The sequence below is a fragment of the Talpa occidentalis genome, unplaced genomic scaffold (assembly GCF_014898055.3).
Source record: "Talpa occidentalis isolate TD23 unplaced genomic scaffold, MPIMG_talOcc4v2.1 talOcc4.6, whole genome shotgun sequence".
NCBI classification, from domain to species: domain Eukaryota; kingdom Metazoa; phylum Chordata; class Mammalia; order Eulipotyphla; family Talpidae; genus Talpa; species Talpa occidentalis.
Genome location: NW_023604972.1, coordinates 88804914 through 88832553, shown reverse-complemented (window position 1 = coordinate 88832553; position 27640 = coordinate 88804914). Strand labels below are relative to the sequence as shown.

The 27640-nt window shown below is 36.0% G+C and overlaps 1 protein-coding gene across 2 annotated transcripts in view; it reads right to left on the bottom strand.

Moving 5' to 3' along the window:
- Window positions 1–27640, bottom strand: part of TNPO1 (transportin 1) — a 92814-nt gene that overhangs the window by 36305 nt on the left and 28869 nt on the right. The window contains exons 1-7 of one of the 2 annotated variants that reach the window (XM_037529942.2): window positions 19123–19246; window positions 18875–18988; window positions 16115–16190; window positions 12419–12568; window positions 9353–9459; window positions 8110–8243; window positions 2035–2116 (exon numbers count right to left, since the gene is read on the bottom strand). In XM_037529942.2, the coding sequence (XP_037385839.1) occupies window positions 2035–2116; window positions 8110–8243; window positions 9353–9459; window positions 12419–12568; window positions 16115–16190; window positions 18875–18979 (654 nt within the window). In that variant the 5' untranslated portion in view covers window positions 18980–18988; window positions 19123–19246. Of the gene's footprint in view, window positions 1–2034; window positions 2117–8109; window positions 8244–9352; window positions 9460–12418; window positions 12569–16114; window positions 16191–18874; window positions 18989–19122; window positions 19247–27640 lie in introns of those variants that run through there. The other variant, XM_037529941.2, reaches the window with a different exon arrangement.

Here is a 27640-nt window from a genome sequence, read left to right as displayed (position 1 = left end):
GTAAAAAGAATAAAAAGGAAAAAAAGTACAATCCAATGTTTCCCACTGTCTTTTCCCAAAAGATCAGAATCTTCTCCAAATAGATGACTCTGAAATCTTATTACAAAAAAAAGGACAAGACAATGGAGAAGTTAAGCATGAAGTACTAATGTAACATTAAAAAAAAAAAAAAAAAATAACCTTATTTCCTTGTATAAGTCTTGCTTCTATTGTAGAAGTCTTGCTTCTACATCTGAGTTTTCAAAACTCTAGTCCCTCTTTTTAATCAGATGTATTTTATATGGTCAGAAAAGAACACTGTTTTCAGCTTATATGTTAGAAATACACTGTTCACTAAATTTGATATTGTCCTAAGTATGAATATCCATGTTTGCCAAAGTGGGTTACAGTAACGGACTAGTAACCAATACACTTTTCATCAATATTGTCAGACTTAGCAGACATGACATCAATCCCTGATGAAAACACTGATAATTGAAAAAAAAAAAAAAAAAAAAACAAACCACTTATTCAGTTAACAGTCACTGAGGGCCTTTAACATGTCAGGTACATCCTCTGAAGGTTTACCACTCACGTGGGATGGAGAACTGGTTGAATCTTGTAGGATTATCAAAAGTAGCAAACACGTTTTAAAAATGGTATTTAGGTGTAATGGAAAGTATTTTAAAATGCTGGGAAATGTTCTATACTCGACCAGTGGAATAAATTCTATGAAATTTTCTTCAGAGAATTTAATATCATTTATTATAAATGGTATTTCTGTATAAGATACTGATATATCACTGTTCTCTTTATTAAGCTGTGAAAAAATACTAAAAGCAAATACTACTACAATTCCAACAAGACCTCCAACTTTCTAAAAATAAAAGCAGTAGTTAACAAAGTTTTTCTTCTGTGGCAGACACTGTTTTATTTATAGCAAATATCTTTTAAACAATTGAGCATGGCAGCCTCACTTTACAGATGATGAAACTGAAAACATCTGTTAAGTTAGGTCCCCAAGGTTAACAGCTACTAAGTTGTGGAGCTATGATTTGAACCTAGGCAGTCTTTATCCAGATCTCAAATATTATCCACAAAATTCCTTTATACCAAACTAGACTGAAATGACCTTGCAGGCATATACTTTATATATCCCTGGCACCAAGGAGTCTGATTCATACTAAGTACTCAGTAAAACTCATTTAAGATGTGTTTTGGTCTCAACTTTTAAATATCTAGAGGACCGTTATGCCTACTCTCTGTAGTCTATTGCTAAGAGATGCTCAGAAAGAAGTGAGGATTTCCTTTCCCTTTCCTATAATTCCTCAACAGTAATACCAGCAGTATGGCTCCTGCAGATATTTTAAAGCAATGCTGAAAAGGAATGGACTATTAAGTCAAATTTTGTTTGCTAAAAATAAAAAGTGAAATGCTTGAGGAACTTTAAGAATCCTTTCACAGCTGCTATTATGAACAGGTAGATGTTCTAGTTCTAGAAAGGAATTCTACTACTTAAAGTTCATGGCCAGAAGAAAATTATGCTATCATTGTCTTTCTGCCTTTACAACAAGTTTGAGCTATTAAAATGTTTGCCAAGGTTAAGGAATCATCTTTACCCTTACATCTCTAATTTTACAATGGAAACCAATGGATAAAGAGAAGCTCTGTTCTTTCAGTCTGTGCCTTCAGATTCTTTATCAAGTTAAGTTTATCCAACCTCACCAAAGTTTAATGTTTCACATACTGTGAATGAGCTAAGATATTTGATTTCAATATGCAGTCCGAACAGTATACTGAAGCAGAAACTCTTACAGTGAAGGTATTAAAATGCACATCTAACCAAAGTTTATATGATACAAGTGGAAAATTTAATAATGGGGAAAGTGCTCTTATTTTCAATTAACAAAATTACAAAGTCTATACTGTATCCAATTATAGTACTATCAAAAATAACTTAAATACTAAATGCTTTAAATTAGAAATTAGCTATAAAACACATGCAATTAACATTTTCTAACCTTTAAAAAAAAAAAGGGAGATGATAAATCTTACCTCAATAAAAGAATCAATGTGCAACATCAGAGCTTGAGTTCTACTGATGATAAACTGATTGACACATGCAACAGCATGAGACCTAGAATACAAATTTTAAATTTAAGATACACTCACTGAAACTTTCTTCACTTTGACTGGCAAGAACTAAATATTATGCCATAAAAATACTAAGGTACATATACAGCTACATGTTATACACATGGACTATGCACCCACTAAAAACAATTCAATTTCTCTGCACTAATACACAAAAGGAGGTCATGATGTATTATGCTAAAAAGGCAAATTTTTGCAAAGCAATACAAAGTAAAAAGATGGGCACTTTTTAAAAATATCTCTGAAGAGTGGGAGATTGAATAGGGGTATAACAGGAATTTATTTTATATACCTACAGATTTTAAAATGGTTATGCTTTCCTTTTGAAACTAAAACGGGGAAATAGTTTACATGTTCTGGTATACCAATTTCATCCCACACAATTCCTAATGACACTACTTTAAAAAATACACCCGGGCCTCCCCGGTGGCGCAGCGGTTGAGCGCTGGGTTGCGAAGCTGCCCGCGGCCTCTGCGGGGCTGGTTCGATCCCCGGCTGCTCCCCGGCCACCGGAGGAGGGTCCCACATGGCGCGCAGACCTCTCCTGCCGCCCGCTGCTCCCCTCAGCAGTGTACTTCGGTCCTTCTGCCTGCTCTGCTCCCCGCTCTGCCTCTGGTGAATTCTCTCACCCTCCCGCACTTCTGACTGTACCCAGTGCATGCATAAACAAAACAAACAAACAAATAAAATAAATAAATAAAACATGCCTCTATTTAAAAAAAAAAAAAAAAAAAAAAAAAAAAATAAAAATACACCCATAGGTCAATCACTTCTTACTATCTCCACTTCTTTTCGACTCCAAGCCATGATCTGCCAGTATTACTCCAACAGGCTTTAAGTGGTGGTTTCCCTACTTCCACTGTGCCAAACCCCACTATGACCTGTTTAACATACATCAAAGCATTACATCCTTGTTCAGATTACTCTAATAAAATCAGATGTACTTTTTTCTGCAAAAGGTCAAATAGTAACTATTTTAAGCTTTGTGAGCAATATAAGACCTCTATGGCAGCTTCATTTCCCCCTTCCTTAAATATAACCTTTTAAAATACAAAAGTCATTCTTAGTTCAAAGGTAGTGAATGGGTAATCTTTGCTCACTACTGGTCAAGACCTTCTATAATATGATCACTCCTTATCACCCAACTTCACTACTGACTATGCTACAAAGCTTTTTTCTTCTGTCACTCTAAAAAGACTTGTTCCCAACTCCAGAGCCTCTGCACTTGCTGTTCCCTGTCTCAGAGGTTCTCAGCTCTGATTTTCAAACATTTACTACTTAATTCAGGGTCTGCACAAATGTTACCTTTTCAGAGAACCTTCTTTGTAAAATGTCTCTGGAAATACACTCTAACCCCATTCTCATTTTCCCATAGTATTTATCATGAAATTATAGTTAATATTATCTATCCTATTTGACTCTCCTGCTGAAATATATAAACCCCAAAAGACTCTTTCTCAGTCTTACTGCTATGCAAAAAAGAGATATAACTTTTTATTTCATACACACACAAAAAACACACACACACACAGGCAGATAATTTTAAATGGAACAAAGCAAAGTTATCCAACAGTGTATATACACACTAAAGAGCGTTCAACCACTTAAATGTGTAGCACGAGATGTACTTTAAAACTGTTCTTCTCACCTATAAGAAAATTACAATTCACCCACTATTGTGCGGTTAACTAAACAAACATGTAAGCACTTGGCACAACAAGCAGAAAGGAAAAATTATTTCAAGACTAACTTTTTTCCCCCCAAAGATTTATTTATTTATTTATACAAGCACTGGGTACAGTTAGAAGCACGGAAGGTGAGAGAATTCACCAGAGCCAGAGTGGGGAGCAGAACAGGCAGACTGGCGAAGCACACTGCTGAGGGGAGCAGCAGGCGGCGCCATGTGGGACCCTCGCTGGCAGCTGGGGATTGAACCGGTGCTGCAGAGGCTTGGGCAGCCTCGCAGCCTCGCGCTCAACCGCTGCGCCACCGGGGAGGCCCTATTTCAAGACTAACTTTTAGAAAGCCCTTTAAATGAAGAAATATCTTCTAAATTTCTATGTTTCCATGTGCATTCCACAAGCACATGGAACAAAATAAGAAGAACATAAATTTCTCCTACCCCATATGCCAGAGGCAAATACCACTAAGTATTTCCCAAATAATTTTTTACAAAGTAAGGACTGTCAGGAATTCACATTTTTAATTTAAAAAAAGCTTACATTAACAGTTTACAGTGTTTGACTTTTTATATTAGCAGTGAAAGAAAAACAAAAAATATTAAACTTATTTTTATTATATAATAGTATCAGAGAAGACCAAGTTACCTATGATATAAAACTTATCCAAGGCCTTTAAAGGAAAATGCATAAAACTTGACAATATGGAGCACTAATACTATCTAGACTGCAGGCTCTAAATACCATTACCAATAAAAGGAACCATCTAAACCACAAATGTGGACAAGAAACATAGACGCCTATCGTTACCTGCATGTAAAATTAAAACTTTCTTGGTATGGATTATCTGATGATTAGGAACAAAGATTAACTATTCTTGGTACATACTTTTATCAATGCTTAACTATGTCTTTTATACATGTCACTGGTATTTTTCCTAAAGAATGACTTTTTTCAATTTGAGCTTTCCTTATAGACCACCATATTGAAAAAATCTCCACAGGCATCTGAAGTGTTTCATATGCTCTGCATAAATCTGACAAATGGAGAATATCCTCAATTTTACTTTTTTATCCTGCAATATCTGAGTATTTCAAGTCAAATACTGTTTCCTAGTTATCCTTCAACATATTTTGATATGACAAAACTCTTTAAAAGTTGTTTACAATTATTTAAAAAGCTCTACCCAATTTATGTGTTGAGAACTGCAGATGTCATTACTTTTACCCCATTCTAGAAAAGCCTATTTACCTTATTACATATAGAAGCACCATCAAGAGATTCAAGTTCAGATTCCAAAGTAAAAATTTTAAAAAATTAAAAATTTATGATAATTTTGTTCATTCTTATTTGTCCACCTCCTTTCTCGCTATGTAGAAATTCATGTCAGTTATCTTTTTGTTATAAGCTTTATTTAAAAAAATTGCAACTTGCTAAGTCTCCAAAGGTCAAATAGCTGCTCTAAAATATATCAGAACTTAATGTGAAGCTATGGAAATAAAAGAAAGGTCCCATAAACAGAACTCTGCATGACAAAGTCATATTTGAAATCAATGGAGGGAAAGGAAAAAGGCTATTTAAGAAATATGCTAGGAGGGCCTCCCTGATAGCACAAGGGATTAATCGCCGCACTATGAAGCAATCCAAAGCTTCTGCAGCACAAATTCGCCAGCCCACCAGGGAGCAACCCACAGGGCCCAGCAGACCTCTCCTGTCTTGCCCACTGGTCCCCTCAGCAGTGTATTTCAGTTAGTCTGCCTGTTCTGTTGCCAACTGTGTCTGGTGAATCCTCTCATCCCCCCCCACCCAAATCTCTGGCCTGTACCCCAGCTCTTCTATGCATAAATAAATAAATCTTTAAAAAAAAAAATGCTAGGAAAAATTGTTACCCAAATGGAAAAAAAATATTTTTAAAAGAATGCAAGGGAAGGATCAACTTGGGATTAAGATGCAGGTCATTGTCAAGGCCTTAACTTTTGTGATGGCTGGTGGATGAGTACTTTTTATTTAAAATAACAAACTGAAGACTAAACAGAAGTGGACCATGATAAGAACATGCACTGAGCTAAGAATCAAAACCCCATTTTCAGTCTAAGGTCTGATGAAATAAATGAAGTGGTTCTAATTTTTAAATTTCTTAGCTGGGGCCTCCCTGGTGGCAAGGGGTTAAGACGCATCCTATGAAGCTATTCACAGCCACTGCAGCACAAGTTTGATCCCCAGCCAAGGAGCTGACCTCCATGGCACAGCAGCCCGCTACTCCTATCAGCAGTATATTTCAGTCCATCTGCCTGTTCTGTTCCCCCCTCTATCTCAGGTGATGAATCCTCTCACCCACCCACACCTCTGGCCTGTAGCCCAGTTCGTGCATGCACAAATAAATAAATCTTTAAAAAAAAAATTTTTCTTAGCTAAGCTATGTGATTGATAAAACTGCATTCCTTTGCCTCATTCTATATTCTCAAAGTCTAACAGTTTGGGCAGTCCAGAGGGAAAAACACCTGAAGGAATACTTAATACCAGTAAAATTTTAATAGGTACAAAATAATAATGTAGGATACCAGAAAGATTGAAGAGATGTTTAGTGCATAGCTAAAACACATAGTAGACATCTACCCAAATACACAGTATAATGCAGAAAAATTTTAACAGTACATAAATCTCAAGGTGAGCAGTAAACAGAATTTTTTTATGTATTGCTAAACCCTACCTACTTAAGTTTTAAACAAACGATAATCTACAAAAATGCATTGAAATTACAAAGTAATTTTTATTGTTATTTTACATTCACTAGTGATGAACCAATTACCAGGAATACCTTTTTTTGATCTTTCTGCTTCATTTATTTGGTGAGCCATGGTTACAAAAAAGTGAATTTCTTAGAAGGAAAGGATACTAAGCAAACCACCATAGTTTTTTTGATCACCTTAGTTGAAAGATTACAGGGGAGAGAGTTCCTAGGGAACATGAACTCTTCTACATAGTTCTAGAACTCTACTAGAATATTAATTAATTTTGGAAATCTATTTATTTATGTACATGAAACTACCACAAGTAGGGTGGCCTCTTAAGTTTCTACTCTGAGTACAATACTATATATTAAGTACCACTAAGAAGGAAAAGTAACTAAAATTACATGAATTTAAAAAAGAGAGCTACATTTCTGATTACACTTGTCAAATTGTTAAAAGCACAGTACTTTGGAATACAGCTTAGACCTTAAAAATAAATCCCAGTGGGCATCTGAAAATAGATATAGCCCAGACAGTAAAAGCTCATCGCTTGGTATCCCTGAGCAATAGCAGCTGCATAATTTCTGCTTTAAATAATTATGTTTGATTATTCTATAGAAAAGCATGGACAACTGAAAGCAGCGAAAATCAAAGCACTGACAAACAGAAAAGGAGTGCTTCTACACAAAAAGCAGAAAAGAAATTATAATGGGGAGGGTGGGAGGAAGAATACAGAAGCCCAAGGAAGTTTTGGTGCAGTTACAGTCTTACATACTTCAACAATGTAATCGACACAATATGATAATTACAGCTTAACAGAATAACTGGAAATAATCAAAGGCTAACGTATATTCCAATTTACACATAATATAAATTAAAATTAACTATATTATGTCCGTATTTTATATATTACATATTTAAATAATGTAACTGTACGTTAAGAATTCGAGTTAAGCATTGTTCTAGGAATTAGGAATACAGGAGAGAACAATGAAGATGACCAGGGGAATTTCAGGACCAGTAAATGTGACTTCAGAGTGTACAGGAAAAATCCTTTCACCTTCATGCTTAAAATGTCTTTTATTAATTAGAGGCAAACCTTTAAATTAAAAGTACTGAACTGGGCCTCGCCTGGTGGCACAGCGGTTGAGCGCTGGGCTGAGAAGCTGCCCGTAGCCTCTGCAGCACCGGTTCGATCACCAGCCCCCGGTGAGGGTCCCACATGGCGCGCCAACCGCTCCTGCTGCGCCCGCTGCTCCCCTCAGCAATGTACTTCATCAGTCTGCCTATTCTGTTCCCTGTTCTGTCTCTGGTGAATCATCTCACCCTCCCACACATCTGGCCGGTACCCCAGTTCTTGTATAAATAAATCTTAAAAAAAAAAAAATAAAAATAAATAAAATTTCACATGGTTTTTGTTACTAAAGGAATAAATTTCCATTATCAAAGCTCACTTTTATGGAACCTCCAATATCTTTTGTTAATCACAGAAATATTAGGTAATGTTAATATAAGGGTGTGAACAGGCTTCTCAGTTTATAAATTAATAGTGGCCTTATAAATACCTTATTTTTGGACTACTGTGCTTGAAGAACTGTAAAAACTTGGGAATCATGATGTTGAGAGGACGATCTAAAACCTCACTATCTAAAATCTCAGCAGAATCTTCACAAATCTTCTGAAGGGCGCCAAATGCTCCCTGTAAAGACACACATTATTAGAAGCCATTGCAAGTGAAGCCATTTTAAAAGCAAATTGAGGAATACTAATTAATTTGTATGGACTAATGTTCCTAGCCACCCCCCCACACACACAAATAAATGCTGCTGCATAAAATCTGTAAACGATTAAATTTTAAGACATTAAATTTTAAGACAAAAGTAATTATACCACTGACACATCTAAAACCTCGATTTAAATACAAGGGTATACATATTAATTTTAACATTAGATGGCTTAGAGAGTATTCTGGTTGGCAGGGATGATTTCAGTTTTCTGTCATCTCATCAGCCTATTTCTTACAAGGCATTACTGGAAAATGTATGAGAACTCAAGATTTTTTTTCTTTTAGGGAGGAAGAAGAGTGACTTTGAACATTTCTTTGCTTACTCTCCTCCTTCCTAGTATACCCATTTCCCAAGTCATATCTGGCAACAAAATGTCAAGTTATAAGACCATCTGATTCCTTTTTGTTAAGGTTATTCCTGTACCTGTCCTGTCACCAAGACTTATCCTTTTTTGAGAGAGAAACGTCACTGATTTAGAGGTAAAACACCTAAAATCGTTTCCACAAAAGATAATTTCTACCCAAACTGAAAGCCTGCTAATGAAAGAGGTAATAGTGAGAAAGTATAGAGAAAAAAATTCAACCAGACCCCCTCTCACTCCCCTAAATGGAAAGGATGCTACTGATTTATCAACAGAAAGAGATCACAGTTAATGTCTGATTAAAACTAGACTAGGCATGTCACACAGTAAAAAGCACAAAAACAATTTAGAGAAGCTGAAAAAACACTCATGATCTGGGAATTTAGAGAGTTAAGTCTGCTTTCAAAAAACGCCACATTAAGTGATTAAGCTTGACAACAGCTTAGTTTATTCACATACAACACAGCCAAGAATAATTTTAAAATAAAACAAAACACAATTCCTTACAGGGAACATAGTAGAGACTTTATAGAAAACAAAGATAAATGATCACAAAATGTAAAACAAAAAGGTAACTTTAGGCTTCTAAGTTTGAGTATTTTTTCCAAAAGTTTCTAACACATAATATGACAAAGTTATATCTGAATCAAATCCCCTTACCTCGCAAGTATTGTAATCTTCAGAATCCAACAGGCTACAGAGTTTTGGTAAGAGATCTGGCCAATTCTGCAATTCTCCCTTAGAGGCTATGGTTGTAATCAAAATACCTTGAGAGAAAACATTCACCATTAGGAAATCTGCCTGTATGTTAGATATTGGCATGTGAATAACTGTGCACAGCACACAACTGTATGGATACACACACTAAATGTCCCAAATCAACCCAAGACATCCAAACCATATAAAGAACAATCAAGCACTCCCATATTCCCACACCTGTGCAAAGGCCACGGCACAAATGAAATCTGTTTCTAATCTTGTTTTCCTATACTTCATCCTCTTTTTTCCCCTTTACTTCACCCTTTATTTTTAACACGTCTGTACAAAAGACTAGAACTTGCTATTCTTCAAGAACACTAAGGGGGCCTCCCCTGGTGGCGCAGCGGTTGAGCGCTGGGTTGCGAAGCTGCCCGCAGCCTCTGCAGCGCCGGTTCGATCCCCGGCTGCTCCCAGGCCACCGGAGGAGGGTCCCACGTGGCGCGCAGACCTCTCCTGCCGCCCGCTGCTCCCCTCAGCAGTGTACTTCGGTCCTTCTGCCTGCTCTGCTCCCAGCTCTGGCTCTGGTGAATTCTCTCACCCTCCCGCACTTCTGACTGTACCCAGTGCTTGTACAAATAAATTAAAAAAAAAAAAAAAAAAATTATTATTAAAAAAAAAGAACACTAAGGATAGGTTTACTAATTAAAATCAGTCCTATTCTACAGAAACTAAATACAAAGAGTGGAAAGTATGCCAAGATGTAAGCAGCACTTATAACTGGGTGATGGGTATAGTTTATTAGTTTCAAATAAAAATACCTCCAAAACATAAGAAAGCTCTTTGACTAAACCTAGGATCACAGCCTAGTAGGACCACAGTAAGGAGCAATAAAATAGATGAGCCATCAGGTGAGAAGAATCATATAGTCACTCTACCTGCAACAATCTGGTGTAAACAAGCTATACACTCCTGTAATATTTGCCACTACTAGATCAAGGATCCTGGAAGTGATCTGGAGGCTAAATGGGGGTACACTCTGACTGGGGGTACACGCTGACTGATCAGATCACGGACTGGTATTTCAATAGCACTGTGCAGTTTATGTGTGATAAAAAATTACTGAAATAACACAAGAGTTACATGTTAACAATTTTATTTGCCTTTAGAAAACTTAACAATAATTAGTAATATGTCATATGTTTGAAGATTATGGATCTTTTAGTATCATAAACTGACTATGGGCAAATTCTATGTATTCTTAAGTTTCAAGCTACTAGTCTGTCAAAATGAAAAAAGAAAAAGGGATTTCTTTGTAATTTTGTGAATTTACTGAGATATACACTCGAAATGCCTCACATATAGTAACACTCAGTGACAGTAACTGAGGACCAAATTTCATTGGGTGATAATTTTGAGTTTTTCACCTTTAGTTCTGAAACAGTTGCTCCCAAAGACAAAGATGTAGAAAAATGTAAAGTTGCTGTCAAATAATTACTTTCTCCACTGAAAAATTAAGTATATGGTGAGGGTCAAAGCACTGAGAGTGTCTTTAAGATATAACTCAAAAATAAAATAGTCTTCTAGTAAGATCAAAAGGCAGAAAGACTTGATTATCTATTTCTTTTTGCCAACTATCCTAAAGATAAAATATGTAAGAACTGCGGGAAAGAGGAATCTCTGAATTTACCTAAAAGAAATCAAGCATGTCTTAAAAAAAAGCAATAAAAATTAAACACAAGCCACAACTTGGTACTGTGACAGACAGATAAATGCAAATTTATCTGACCTATATCATTCACTTCTCCCAAATTTTCTAATACCCTAGTTTGTATAGCTGCAAAAGATAAAGTGATAATAATTTCTAGTATATAGAATATGGGCATGAATAGGTGCTTGGCACTATTAAAATTTTAAATGTTCCACAACACCCAGCATGGCACTAATATGAATTAATTCTATAGAAACTTTAGCTCAGGTGAATAAACACAAAAAACGATGGTCAGTGAAATTGTAAAATATCTATTATTTAATGAAAGAAACAATTCTACATTCAACTAACAGATTAGCCATTAAAATGTACTTAACAATTTCCAATGGGTATTGTTAATTTTTTTTTTTTTAAGATTAGCATACATTCATCAGTTTCAAGGGTTGGCAGAACACTAGTTGGATACAGGAGGATCCATCGGAATAATCTGGAGTCCCGTTTGTCAAATTAGAAACACCTTCTACTCATCCCACTTAAAATCAGTCGATACAGCAGTTTTTAAAACAAATATTTGGAGTAAAGTCACAGAACCTCTGCTCTTTAAGAGATGAACCACATACTCTTCAGACCCACCATGAGACAAAATATACAAAAAAATTTCTAATGAAAGTATTTGGCTCATGGAAGTTCTTAACTGACTTGCACTTAGTCAACTTGCCAGATTAACAGTTTTCCAGGTCTCTGTAAAATTTAGTTTAAGCTCCATGACACACTGAACTCTGCCCACTAGTAGGCTACTCTAGAGTAGACCTATTTCTGTTTCTATCCACTGAAATGCTTGATTACCACAGGGGTGCTGCCAAGTCTACTTACACCACTTCTAACTGAGCATTTTAATTCAATGTTACTATTAAAAAAACAAGTAGGAAAATATAAAAAGTCTAAAGCCTTATACTGACGTTGTTTTATAAAAGTTTCTTTCCATTAAAGCAAAGTGAAATGGAAACTTATGTCCCAAGTATCACACAAAGATGACAGATAAGGAACTCAGAGAAAAGACAGATTAATACCAAATTATTACCACTTATTAATGTCTTATTTTAACCAACTCTGATTACGTAATTACCAGTGACCCTAGCCTCACTGGGTTAAGAGAACTTGGCTGTAACTGTTAACATTATTTCATAAAAATTTAATTGGCAATGAAAAATTTCTCATCACAAGTTGGAAACGAAACACAAATTCCTACAGAAATGGCCTGTCCTATCTAAAAACCTAGTTATTATTAGGATAACCAAAATTGTTACAATATAACTTACCTACAGTGGCTCTAATTAGAGGAGAGGAGTCACCAATATTATTTAAACATTCACTCTTAATAAAGTCTGTTACACCATTTGGGAAGTTCTGAAAATGAGCTTTCACATTATTCTTCAAAATGAGACCACTCAACGATCTTGTGGGTTCATCTGTAATAAAGAATGCTGAGTCTTAAAAGTACTCTTAATTTCAAAATGTACCAAAAACAAAAACTTTAAAATATTTATATTCAAAATTGACTGCAACCAATAATTTTGCTAAAACCAGGAAAAAGAAATATAAACGATTTTCAAAAGATTAGCTCTATGATTTTACAGTTCAGGGTTTCTCAACCTTGGCATTATTGACATTTGGGTCAGAATTCACTGTTGAGGTGTTATCCTCTTTCAGTGGTAGATGGTTAGCAATATTACTGGCTATGGATGTATCATCTCCAATTTGTGATAGTCAAAAATGTTTTCATATGTCAAATGTCGCTTGGAGGGAAAAAAATGCACCTGGTTGAGAACCACTGACTTACTTTAAGAGTTAATTTGGTTTATATATAGTCATGGTACTCAAGCTTTATTGGAATCTGATAAAAACATCAAATTACAGATCTGAAAGCATTAGTCACTAAAAATATCCCATTAAAAATTAAGCAGAGAATATATGGGATCACCTTTATATACAAATAATTGCTGTTCATTTGTTTTTCACTAGCCTCTGAGCTAAAAAAAAAAGGTGTGTGGGGGGGAAGCAACTTAAACATTTGCAGAAGTACTTTAAAACCAAAATTTACTTTATGTTTTAGCCACAGACGGTATTAAATTTTCAAGAGGTTCTTTAATACTAGAACTAATGCTTTGCCAGTTGTTACCACCACTATTAGCAATAGTTAACATCTTCTCAATGCTTTTTAATAAACACTACTACATATTTCCCAGTAGTTTGCATTTAATCCTCACCATTTCATGAGACAAGAATTACCATCCTCACTACGCAAGTTAAGAAACTGAGGCCTTTGCCAAAATCACATAAAACTATTAAGTGGCAAGGACAAAATATCACTCTGCTCAGAGGCAGAGCATCTGACTGCAAAATATCACCCTGAAGATTCTGTCTCCAAGGACCACACCCTCAAAGACCTAGAAGACATGAAGAGCTGGTGTGGTGAACAGAATGTTTCTATAACACTACTGTTCTATATACCTTATTAAAAAAAAAAAAAAAAACGACAAAATACCCAAGCTTGTTCTACTAAGTTGACATCTTCAAAGGTAAAGCGCATGGAAAAGCAAAGAATAGCGAAATTGCTTTGCACAACACAGCCCAAGAGCTTTTATGTCACCAAACTAAAACTCCTTCCCAGTTTCAGTTATAAACCTACTGAAATGAAACAAAATAAATACACTTGTAATTTCTCTTGGATGTGACACAGAATAGTGATATACTTAACTTCCTGAATCAATGAACTTTTTTTTTGACTTAAGTTAGCTCTTAATTCATGGCCATGTAGTTTTATTTCAGTGACCTGAGTATTTGTTCATAAGAAACATATACTATATCATTTTTTACATAAGGTTACAAGATGATATATATATTCTCATGTATCCTAACAAAAGGTGAAATGATTTAAAAAGCACTTAACATCAAAATAATTAAAAGAAAAAATACTCCATCCAAAATCCACTTTAAAAAAAAAAAGTCACCAATTAACCATCTGCTCTTTTAAAAAAAAAAAAAGGAAGACTACTTCACTGGGCTTCAATTTGTTCATCTGTAAAGTGAGGGAACTGAACAAGCTGATAAGATCTCTTCCAGATTTAAAATTTTACACTATAAACAATTCATAAATGGTATGGTGGAAAGATTATTAAATAATTTCATTTCCAGATTTTACTTTTGTCCATTCTCTAAAATGAATGGCCACAACGCTATTTTTCCAAAATAAGAAGGTAGACATAGCAAACGTGTGTACCAAATGAGTAAAGTATCAATTGCTACACAAATGAAATGTTTCTACTATCTCCCTTATGGCTGTGAACAAAGAACAGAATTTTACTGTCAAGAAAGCCTTATTAAAATTCTTTCCAACATTTTAAGGTTTCATCATCAATAGGTCTCTCTGGAGACATTTACATCCTCTTTTGCTCATTTGACTTTCAAATTTGTTTTTAAAAATACTTTTGAAGAGTCTTTATATCCCAACAAAGCTTTAAGAGAGTATAATATTTTAACTATCTTAGTATTTGGAACTTAGGATGAGGACCTGAAAAGAAATCAGATTATTTGATGTAAAGAAATTAAAAAAATGTCAAGTGAAACAATTATAGATTAAGAAAAATGTATTTGGTTCTCTGAAAAGCACACAATACTGACATTACCACAAATTGCCATATAGGGAAAATAAAAATTTCTGTGTTAAGAAACAATGTATATTTATTAAATTAGCAATATTAATTGCTGAACTTAAAGATATGCTGAAGGAATTTCTAGTTTCTTAAAAACCTGTATTTAGGTGTATTACACCCCCTCAATCACAAATTAAATTCCTAAGATTAACCAGAAAATTATTTGGAAGTAATTAAAAATAAATCACTACACTGTATAAGGATTATCAAAATCTGAATAAACACAGGATGAATGAGATTTCACTACACATTAACCTGTTAGAGCCTGGAGTTGAAACCTTACTGATGACCTGGTTGTCTAATACAGGAAATTTACAGCTGAAAGAAGCAAGAGTTGAAATGAATGTCAGTGACTAAGACATTTCCCAACTCCAAGTGCAGTGTTTTTTTACTGATTGCACTACAGCTTCTGAAATACCAACCACTGAAAAGGGTATAATGCTTTCACTGAAAGGCCAGTCAGTTGCTCAATAAATATTTCAATGCTTTTTTGCATGTCTGATGCTTTAGGAGGCGAACACTCAATACTCAGCTCCACGAAGAACCCCACTTAGTACTATATAAGCACCATAAGGGTAGCGATTAAAGATTCTTTTTTATTTTACTGCCCAAGTCTAGTGAGACACAAAATAGGCACCAGAAACAACTAAAGGAAAACGACATTTAAAAATCAGACTAGTTTTCAGGTTTTAAAATGTCATTGCAGTAATTTAATTTTAAAATGTATTGAACAACTGTTAATGAAAAAGTTTCATATACAGTATTAGACAGAAGCTCTAAAAACGCGTTACAAAGTCTATAAACAGAATGATCCCATTTTTCATGAAACTTCAAAATATAGAGCCCTACGAGAGTGTAGAATTAACTAATCAAGAGTCTCAACTGGTCTCTGGATGATGGGATTATCATAAAGAACTGTTCATTTTGGTTATAACTTATATTGGTGAACTTTTAATTGTTTTCTATGATGAACACATATTCAGGTAATCATTAAATAGTGCATTTAGGCTGAGTATTATGAAAGAAATCAACTTTTATGACAAGGATTGAAGGAAAACACCAAAGTAAACATTGCAACACTCTTCATTCATAAATGAGGGTATTAGAAAAAGTACCGGATCAACTGATGCTTATTAAGTACCTATCTACTTATGAGTGGTACTAACTCTGAAGTTTCTCTGCTTCCTCCCCATATGTGAAACAGTGATAACAACAAAATAAAATCCTTTGAGCCAAGTAATTCCGACTACATTTTAACAGGTCTTAAAAACACTTTAAAAGTTATTGACAAATACGTCTTACCTTCAGATTTTAATTTTGTAAGAACAAAAATCAGGTAGTTGTTAAAATCTGGGTATTGATTGAGTTGTTCCAGTTTCTAGAACAAACAGTAGTTAAGGAAGCTTCTCAGAGTAATCTAAGAAACTGATTTTTAATCTAAAATAAAAAAATCAAAGGGTTTGTAATACTTTTAGCCTTGCATTTTTTTTAGTAAGTTTTAAAAGCCATCTTATTAAAATCATCAATACACTATTACAAGAACACACTAATGATTGTGTCAAACCTCCTGGGTACCTTATGGCTGAAATATTAAATTTCATTATTTTATACTCTATGCAGTACATAAGCAAGTTCCACCTTCAGCATACTAAACACAGCAAACTATTTTTTTCAAAACACAATTTTCTTGAGCTTTAAAACATCCTAACCAGAAAGATATTTGAGTATAAAATGACAAAAATGAAACAAGCCTTTTAGAGAATTTTATAAAATAGCTTTATAATGTAAAAAACTATTTTTATTAGACTCATTTGTTCTTTAAAGTGAAAAAATTAAGATAAAATGTCATTTATGCATAAGTCTGTATAAAACATTACAGTATTATAAAATTACTGCACTGTAATACTCTACAACTGTTTTTCCTCTCAAGAGCTAACATTCCCAGCGACAAACTGGCAGGCATTTCACTGCGGTTAGCAGGCAACAGTGACAGAATGCTTTACTATATCTTCCTTTATGCCCCCTTAACTGCTAAAAGTTTTTATTAACAGGCCTCCTAACCGGATTTCATTACACAGAACTATTCGAATACTTTTACTCAACAGATCTAATTTTTTAAATTAAATCCATGATACAAAGTCTAGGTATTATATTAACTATTACTGATACATATGTGAATACCCTCAATACCTAGTGGTTAGAATACAAACTAGGCAAAACATATTCTCTAGAAGAATTTCTTCAATCAAAAGACAGAGATTTCTCAAATTAGTGAACGGCCATGATTAACAGCAAGTTGATTTGCTAATATGTCTCATAAATATTTCCTGACAGGGTTTACTTTTTCACAACTTGATCTATCCATACTATTATAACGGTCTTTTAAAAAGGCGTCCATGCCTATACAAAAGCAATAATTAAATACATTCTTTCCTAGGGAGACACAAAAGAACAGTCATCAGGCACTTAGAAAATATAAAGCAGTGTGCATTTTGAAATAAGGTTTGCCTCTGTGTACTGAAATTTAATTTGTTTTTCTTTGCAAGGCACACACAGAGAAAAACTGTAAATGTGACAATCTGCCCAAGCACAATACCAGGTAAATACAAGTTATTTAATAAATATGTACTTAACAGGAAAGTACAATATACAGTGCTATAGAAAAAAAATTACAAAGCAATTTTGGGCCTCGTTAATTTAAGGAACAATTTTCTTATAATACTCGCAATTCACTAAAAATGAACTTAACATTCCTGGAGTTATGACAATACAAATTAAGACACACCTCTAATAGGACTTCAGATACAAGCTCCCATACATCCCACCCTCAACCTACTTTCCTTTCCTCTGTACTAGTAATATTCAAAGGGAATTGCTTTAAAAGAAATCCAAGCAGAACTAAATCATTATTTCCCGTCTTTTTAAATCAACAGTATCATACCAATGAAGAAGACAAGTCCTTTTTCACTTATTGAACGTTTTAAGTTACAGCAATGCAGTACTTCTTGGAAACTTATTTACCAGAGCTTCTCATGTAATTATATATATGTCACCTTTATGTCTTAAATTCTCAGTCCAAATACCAAAAGAGCTTACTTAGCAAATTCCATTACAAGCAATTTTGACGCTTGTTAACAATAAAAAATCAAGAAGCTTTTTATGCAAAACAGCACTTAAATCTTCCTAAGAACTTGACTTCTGAGGGCTTAAAATAACAGGCAGAGAGGTTTATTTATGGTGGGCGAACGTGCCTCCTTCACTGGATCCACTAAGAGCTCTCCATCTGCCCGGTTTAGGGCACTACAGAAAGCATACCCAACACAGGTTTTACTTCTGTTCACTCTTCCTTCTTTAATAGCGTGGCAACAGGACCGCTACACCAGCAAACTCGAGAGGATTGGTATGAGCAGCTTCCAGCCAAATACATTTTCAAAATGCCCCCCTTGGAAACCAGGAAGCTTGCAACAGGTGCTAGCACCAGCAGCCCGGAGCGAGGGCTCGCCAGAGCCCCTCCAATTCTAAGCCCCTTCCCTTTCCAGGGCAGGGGCTCGCAGAAACCGCAGGCCCCGCGCGGTGGCGGTTCAAAGCCCGCGCCGACTCCACCCCGTTCCCGGCCGGCCGGCCGCCGAGCCCCGCCGCGCTCACAGCGCCCTCCCCCAGGCCGCCGCGGCGCCCGCCGCCCTGCGCGCGGGGCGCATTGTGTGGGCCGGGGCGCCGCGCCGCTCTCCACCCCCCGGCAGGTCGGCGGCGGGCGGCCGGGGGGGACGTGGCGGCGCGACCCGCGCACATGTCGCGATCGCGGGCGCCCGGCGGCGCTCCCGGGTCCCACCCGCCGGAAGCCCCCGGCGGCGGCGCGCGGGCCCGGGCTCAGGGCCGCGTGCGCGAGGCGCCCGGCCGGGGCGGCGGCGGGGGGACTCTCCGGGAGGGCGGGGGAGGGATCCGGGGGGAGGGATCCGGGGCGCGGGCGGGCGGGGGGAGGGGCGCGGGAGCCACCCGGCCGCCGGGAGCGGGCCCCGCGCGGGCCGAGCTGCGCGGGCGGCGGCGAGGCCTCGGAAAGGATACTTGTTGCACGGTCCTCTGGATGGTGGTGTCTGGGGACTGGGACTCCTTCAGCAGCTGCAGGATTTGCTGAAGCCCTTGCTCGTCAGGTTTCCACTCATACTCCATCTTGGTTTGCTGCAAATAAAGCCAGACACAGGAAGAGACGAAGCTAATGTTACTCCCGTGCACAGGCCCGAGGGCTTCCCGCGCCAGCAAACCCCTCCGTCCGCCCGGACACCCCCTGCGCCCCCCCAGACGCCTCGACCTGCCTGGTGTGCCCCGAAAGCAGTCTCGGACGGCGAAACCCGGGGGAACAGATCCCACCAGCTCGGCCGCCAACGTCTGCTGCTGCCGCCGCGGCCGCCGAGCGCAAGGAGCCGACCAGACTGAGTCACCGCGAATTTGCAATCTGGCCCCTAGATCCGCTCCCGGGAGCCCCCTGGGTCCTAGTGCCACGCAGTTTCTACACACTCACTCAAAAGCCGTTCACGGTGTAACTCAGGAGCGCTTTTCTAAACTCGTCTTTATCAAAACTCCTATGAGACACCTGAAGAGACCTGATTTTGCTTATTTTAAGTTAACATGGTGAGTAATGAAGAATGACTGAAACAGGAGGGAAAAACCCGATAATTCTAGTGACAGTTTTACAGTACTTTGAATTACAATGTTTGCATTTCAATTGGATATATAAAGTACTAAATACTAATATGTAGTGTAAAAATATTAAATATGCACTGCAATCACAATTCATACAAGAAAAACACGTAATGCAACACTTGCAGAAACTGAAAAAAATGCATTTTTTCCACGAACTTCAACTTTGGAATTCTTAAGGGAAATAAATTTCATCTGAAATAAAAACTTCCCACAACTAAAGACTGAGCTGGAAGGAAAAAAAAAAAAAAGAAAAATGATGTAATTTACAATTAGATTGTGTTTAATTCTTTTAAAGTGGCTTCAATATATTTTCTCATTTGATTATAGCTAGAACCTGGGAAAGTATTATTTGCCCCCACGTGATAACTATAGCTGCAAAAACACTTGAGTAAATGACCACAATTAGTGAAGCTGGAGAATATAATATAGGTTTCTTAAACTACTACCAGTTGCATCTGCTACAATCAAAACTATCAATGGCGTGGTTTCATCGAAACTAAATGGTCCTTTACCTGTTCTGCTCTCCGCTCTGGCTCTGCTGAATTCTCTCACCCTCCCCCGCTTTTGACTGTACCCAGTGCTTGTATAAATAAATAAATAAATAAATAAATCTTTAAAATAAAAAAATGATAATTAAAAAAAACCTAAATGCTTGAACAAAACTGAATTACTGAGTATGAATTATGTGTAAAAATCAAACTGAATTTGCTTAAAGGAGAGAAATTTTTCCTATGATTACTGCTACAAAAAGGTTTGACAGCTGAAATTAGTGCCTCAGTACTAGGAGTCCCCTCCTGGAAGGGGTTAAAAAAAATTACCTGACCTTACAGCACCTCTATTTAGCATTGCTTTTCCTTTCTATTTTTTTTAACCATTTCCTCTTTCTTCACCCTAATTTTCTGCTCAGTATTCCATAATCTCGCTGTGTTCAACACCTTCTAAGGAACTTCCTAAACCAACAAACCCAAAAAATTCTTCTTACTTAAAGCAGAAACCCAAAAACAAAATAAGTGATCATCTGGACACAATATGGACACAATATCTACTAATAGTATTGTACTGTTTTTGTCCCAGCTTTCGACTGTGTTGTTTATACAAACATATTTCATAATAAAGGGATTGGTCCTGCTTTCTTGCCCATCTTGATATATCATTAAACAGTTACTGAAAGCATTTTTAAAAATATAATAGTATTCCTTTGTATTGCTGTGACATAATTTTATAAACTCTTAATTAATATAATATATACATAAACTTGTACAAATCATAAGCATACAAAAAGATGTATTTTTACAAAGTGAACACACCTGTGTGATGAACACATCTATATCAAGATCATTACCAGGATCAAGGTTTGTCTGTACCCATTCTGAGTCATCAACCCACTCCAAAGTATTTGCTACTACACTTTCTATCATTATAAATCTCTTCCCTGTTCCTGTTTTCACGTCAGAAACTTCTTACGTTACAAAAACTGTATTATGACAAATCAAACAACATTGCTGTTCAGGGAAATTTAATCGTACCACCAAGCTTAACTCCTGAATCAGTTTTAACAGTTTGATGTGAATTCTCTTCTTATGTTCTCAGACACATATAGTTGGACACATACGCCATCATTCTAGACTAACAGATATTAGATGTAAATATTGGCCTTTAGAATGTATAGAATTTAGTTTGTTCAACCAATTCCTGATTATCTTCTAGGTTGCTTCTACTTTTTTGCCAGTGAGAACAATATAGCAAAAAAAAAAAAAAAATTGTATTAACGTCTCTAGGCAGTAGTAGTAACTCAGAGGGATTACTGGTCCAAAAATATGCATATTTAAAAATTTCTAACAGTTATCACCAGATTTCTTTCCCAAAACAGGTACTAAACACTCACCAACAATATGAATGTTCCCCATATCACCACCAGCATTCTTTGAATATTTGTGAATCTAATGGGTGAAAATTTAATTTCTCCTAATACTGAGAAGAAGGAATGTGGGGATGAAGGGATCTAAGTCTGAGCCTTTGTTATGATTTGGATCTAACATCACACAATGCATGTGCCACCTGTGGAGGTAACATTTGTATAGCCTACTTGACTCTTCAACTGCCCTTTTAAACAACAAACTAAAGCCAGGGCCAACAGCAGCGAAGTTTAAAAAGGTATCTTTATCAAATCTATCCTGAGGCTAACTGCCAATAATATCATTACCACATTTCCTTCTTTATTGCTGCACTTACATAGTAGAATGCTTTCTCTTCAAACAGCCTAGTATTAAGAACATTTAATTTGATCAGCTTATGATGATGTGATACAGAGAACTGAGATAAACCATTTCCTCACTCCTTACACGTTTTATTTCAAACAAAAAAGGCTCTCAAAAATATTTGATTGGTAATTATTTGACAAGAGCCCTTAGGTCACTTTGAATTTCTACACCATTTTTTTTTTATTGTGGTAAAACACACATAATATACAATTTAGCATTTTAACCACCTAAGCATAAGTTTACTGGCATTAAGTATTCTCACCAATGTTACTCTTACCATATCTATCTCTAGAAATTACCACATTTTAAAATTTGTTTATTTAATTTTATTGAGGTATAATTGATTATCTGTTTCTGGTATGATTTGACATTTGTATATATTGGGAAATAATCACTATAATAAGCCTACTGAATGTCCATTCCCATTCAGATACCTATTTTTTCTCCTTGTGATGAGGACTTTTAAGGCCTACTGTCTTAGCAAGTTTAAATAAGCAATACAATATTATTAGCTGTAGTCACACCGTACATTACATACTTATTTTATGTAGAAATTTGTACCTTTGACCTTGTCAACCCATTCCCTCCAACCCTCAGAATTTATCATATTTTAACAACCATTAAAGTAGGAAGACTTTTATTCAAGGGTAGCCACAGAGATCACAGGCTTACTTAGATAATTTCTGAAGTACTTTAAGCCAACCAAGCCTACCAAATTATTATGAGGTAGAAATCATTAAGCAGTAAACTATGTCTATATTAATTAATAGCATGTCAAGATTAATACTGGATTTTCTTAAAATAATTTGCTATTCTTTTTGCATGGTGAACACTGATCTAAATGTTTCAAAAAAGGGAGGCAGTACTTCAAAATTTTGTCTTTTAAGAGTATACAAATGCAGAGTGGTCTATGACATTTAGTGGTGAAATGCAGATTGGTCTATGACATTAAGTGGTGAATTTCCCCCTGGCCCACTCCTCACATTTCAATAAGCCAAGACAAGTATCTGAACTATCTAGACAAAAAAATGGCACCAGAGCTAAGTAGCCTTTAAGAAATAAGTTGAAGAAATCTAGTTTCTTTCTTTTTGGAGGGGCTATAAAATATGGTTTAAAAAGCATACATGAGGACCTGAACTCAACCAACTTCAGTCTGAATACTAGTTCTTCCACAGGGTAGCTGTGAAAACCTAGGCAAGTTAATTATTCTCTGTGAGCCTTAGTTCACTAAGTATAAAACAAAAATACACCAACTCTGTAATAAGATTATAGGTGCTTGCCTGGTGCACAGTATAATATAGTATTGAAATAAAGTAGTTTTAATTGTTACAGCAATGGTTTTCCCTATCCCCTACAAGATAAAATCTAACTTCTTTTCATGGAAGCGGTTCTTCGTGATCTGGTTCATCATCACCTCCAGGGAGCTTTCTCTCTTATGACTCAACCTCTAACTTTATGTTCCTCTTATACCTGAGTCTTTGAATAGGGATTTCCTGTCTGGAATGTTCTCGTAGAACTTGATCATTTTACAAACCCTTCTTACTCTTCAGAGCTACGCTCATCTACTCAACTTCCAAATATTTACAGAGAGTTTTGGCAATGTGATTGCCACTGCATACTATTTCTCTCCTTTGACATTATTCTAGGACCTCCCCACATGACTTAAGTGGTTTTTTTTTTTTTAATTTTCATTACAGATCTATAGTTTGTACCTATTTCCATCCTGTAAGTGGTGATATTATACTATAATTATTTCCAGGTCCGTCTGAGCAATAGATCATGTGTTTCTTGAGAGCAGGCACAGTGTCTTTTTGTCCTTTTTGTTTGACAAAGACTGATTTAATAAAAGTTTAATAAATACTATTGTTGTCATCAAGTCAACTGTATATTAAACTGAGCAACTACCCTGCACTGAGTACTAAAGATTCAAAGGTAAGTAAAATACCATTATATCCTCACTAAGCTCTCTTTTAGAGACAGAGACAGATATGCTATGAATGAAGTATATGAAGTACCAAACGAAGAGAGAGGAAAGAGAATACATTCTACTAGGAAACAGAGAAGCGCTTTTCCCCCACTTGGTTCCCAGCTTCCCCCACTCCTTCTAGTTTCAATTACACTCAAAAAGACATTTACTGAGCAGTCAGATGTTTCCACCTATATGATGAATCACTATGAATGTAATAAATGTTGTCAGCAGTGACATGATTTCCCAAAATGGTGAACAACTCTTGGTAGAGTACCAAAGAAAGCAAGGTAGTATCTTCCTTCAATAATACAGTATTTATTTCTGAAAAATTCAACATTTACCTAAAATCCTTTAAAAAAAAATTCCCTGTGCATATGTAGAATTGAGTTAGGCTTTAGACTGACAATTGTAAATAAATATTTTTTTTCACGTGTATCTGACCAATTAGTTAAAAGTAACTCAGGTCTTAAGATAATTCTTTTTTTTTTTTTTTGAATTTTTTTTTTTATAGAGGCATGTTTTATTTATTTATTTGTTTGTTTGTTTTGTTTATACATGCACTGGGTACAGTCAGAAGCGCGGGAGGGTGAGAGAATTCACCAGAGCCAGAGCGGGGAGCAGAGCAGGCAGAAGGACCAACGTACACTGCTGAGGGGAGCAGTGGGCAGCAGGAGAGGTCTGCGTGCCATGTGGGACCCTCCTCCAGTGGCCGGGGAGCAGCTAGGGATTGAACCGGCGCTGCAGAGGCCGCGGGCAGCCTCGCAAGCCAGCGCTCAACCGCTGCCCCACCAGGGAGGCCCTTAAGATAATTCTTAATGGTGAGTATACAGCACCCCTCAGTCCTACCCATTGAATGATAAAAGTGCCTACCAATTATCAGGCCACCTCCTTCAGAAAGCACATTGCTTCAGTGGAGAACAGAATAGGTAAAGTAGAAGAGGTTCTGGAGAACCTCTTACATTAACCCACTTAGGGGTCAGGAAAGGTATTCCTTAAAGAAGTGACTTTTTACTTGAGATCCAACAGGTTTTACCAAACTGTCAAGGTGAGTGGATGGCAGGGGCTAGGAGGAACCTGCAGATGATGTTAGATAGTTTGGATTTTATCTGAAGACTAAAAGACAGCTTGTGAATGGGGGTGGAGGTATAAAAACTGATAAAAGAGATGATAAAATAAAAATACGGAAAAGGCTTATTCCTTTTAGGAAGTAGAAAAGGGAATGGAGATGTTTATTTTCTGCTCTTCGGTATTATGTTCATTCCTACAATAAACACTGTTTTTTAATTAAAAATGAAGGAAAAAATACCAGCCCACAATGTAGGAAAACACTGGTGGGGCAGCAGTTGTCTTAGGAAGACCTAACCATCTTCCTACATTTAAAATGGAGCTTGAATTTGTTAGGAGAAAAGTAGTCATGTTTCAAAGAGAACCCAAATACTATCAAAAATTCTGGTATTTAAATATTAAAGACTGAAACACATCTACTGTTGTCATTAACATTAGTGATAGCAAATATTTTTTGAGTACCGGGCAATGCCCTAAGTACTTACATATGAAATAATTTATTCCTCAGAACTCTATGATATATTAATACTGCAACAGAGGTAATGGGACATAGAGAAGTTTAGTTACCTAATAAATAACATGACCCAAATCGAACTAATCTGGTTCCAGAGTCCAGTTTCTAAGCCCCTGTATACTGCCTTGCTAACAAAAACATCACTGCATAGAAACTGGAAATTAATGATAAATAAAACAATCTGTATAATAAAGAAATAACATGTATTTGATAACTTCAGAGTGAGGCTAAAAATAAAAATCATATTTACTGATTGTAAAAATTAGTTCGATTTGGGTTATGCCTCTGTCATTTATTGGATAACTAATCTTCTCTGTATCCATTACCTGTAAAATGCAGTATTAATACATCATAGAGTTCTGTGGAATAAATTATTTCATATGTAAGTAGAACAAAAAGCTATTCTATGTAGCTTGAAAATAAGTGATACTTCAACAGCATTGAATAAATGAGTTCAAAACATTCTCTATGTAATCTTCACAACATTCCTTAATTGTAAGTAGGTGGGAAGTATTTTCATTTGAAAGCAGATAAATCAAAACACAGCTTAAGTAATTTGCCAAATATATTTGCTGAATATGAATTAGATCTATAGACATCCAAAGTGTATGTCTCTTATACAGGTGTTCTATAAAAAGACATTATAATGAGCAAGGAAGAAAATCAATCAAGATATAGGGGCTAAAAAGACCATGCTATTCTTTTTTTTTTTTAAGTTACTTAATAAAACTTTTATGAGAAATTGAACTAAAGTTCAAGTATGAAGGGAAAGTTTAAAGATAGCTGATCATTAACTTTTAAAAAAAAAGTAGTTTTTTAATGTTAATGAATCAAAATGCCAACAGGCCTGTTAAATTATAGCTACCCGTGGAACTTAAAAGTTCTTTAAGAGACCTATAAAGTAACCAGAGATTATGGTTTAAGAAAGAAGAGAGTAAAAAGCAAAACGAACAATGAGTGAAGGAAATGAGTCCAACTAGATGAAAAGGCAGGCACCATAGCATATGGACCTCTGATGTTACATGGTTCTAGGCACACAGTAGGTTTTAAATCGCTGATTAATTAAAGCGAATGATCTAATGCACCACATGGAAAGAATATGTCAAGGGGTTAAAATTATAATCTTCTGGCATTACACCTTAATGTCATCTAAGAAGTGAAAGATTAACAGGAAAAGAGTTACTAAACATACTAAGAAAATGTTTAAATAAACATATTCTTAGAGTACCTTTTCAGGAATATTCTTGACGTGTACTAGACATGTGACTCCAATGCTAAAATTTACAAACTTAAAAAAAAATAGTCTACAATCAAAGTGAGCAGGTAATAAAGAAGGAAAACGATTTCAAAACTCAGTACAACCTACAACCAGGCACTTCCTATATTTCAGTTCATTTAATATTCACAATAGCATTATGAGGTAGATATTAACTTCATTTTACACTTATCTGAGGTTCAGAGAAGTTATGTAGCTTGCTCAGGCAGTATGTGGCAGACTGGGCATTTAAAACCAAATCAAAGTCAAATTCTGGTCTCTTCCTAGTAATAACAGTAACTCTGTTATCATTTATGGAGGCTTGTATGTGCCAGTTACTATGCTAAGTCCTTTAAATGCAGGTCTCATTTAAAACATCATATTATTTCTTCATTTTGCAGAAAAGGAACAGACTTAGGAAAAAAAAAGTTGAATACTGTGTCTAAAGTCATAAATACGGTGAAGAATAGAGAAAGAAACCAAACACCTGATTCGAAAGCCTACGCACTGAACCATGCTGCTGTATTATTCTGCTACTTCCATTCTTAGTAGTGTGACTAAATCTTAATACAATTGTTGGGTAGGTAACAACTGCTCTTGGGTATAAACTTACTTTCCTTTCTATTGTATTCACCGCTAAGATTTCAACTTTTTTCTTGATGAATGTCTACTTTCTTCAATTTAGGTGTGATAACTATACCCTACTTTTCAGTTTAACTTTTCATTTTTAATCAAAGCAAAAGATTATAGGAGCAATACTTTCCATATATTTAACTTTTTTTCACATCATTTTCAACATCAAAACATCAATTCTCTGTTGATTTCTACAACAGATTTAAGTATCATAATTAATCTCACTCTCCATGTATGCTGCATCACTTAAAACAGTGATTATCAACGCTGGCTGCACATTATATTCACTGAAACTTGAGAAAAACAAGGTGCCTATTCCTCATGTCATTCTCTCTCATATATCACACACCCTTCTTTCTCCCTTTCCCATTGAATAAAGTCACCTGAACAGGGGTAGCTTTAAACAATTGCCAGGTGGTTGCAATATAGAGTC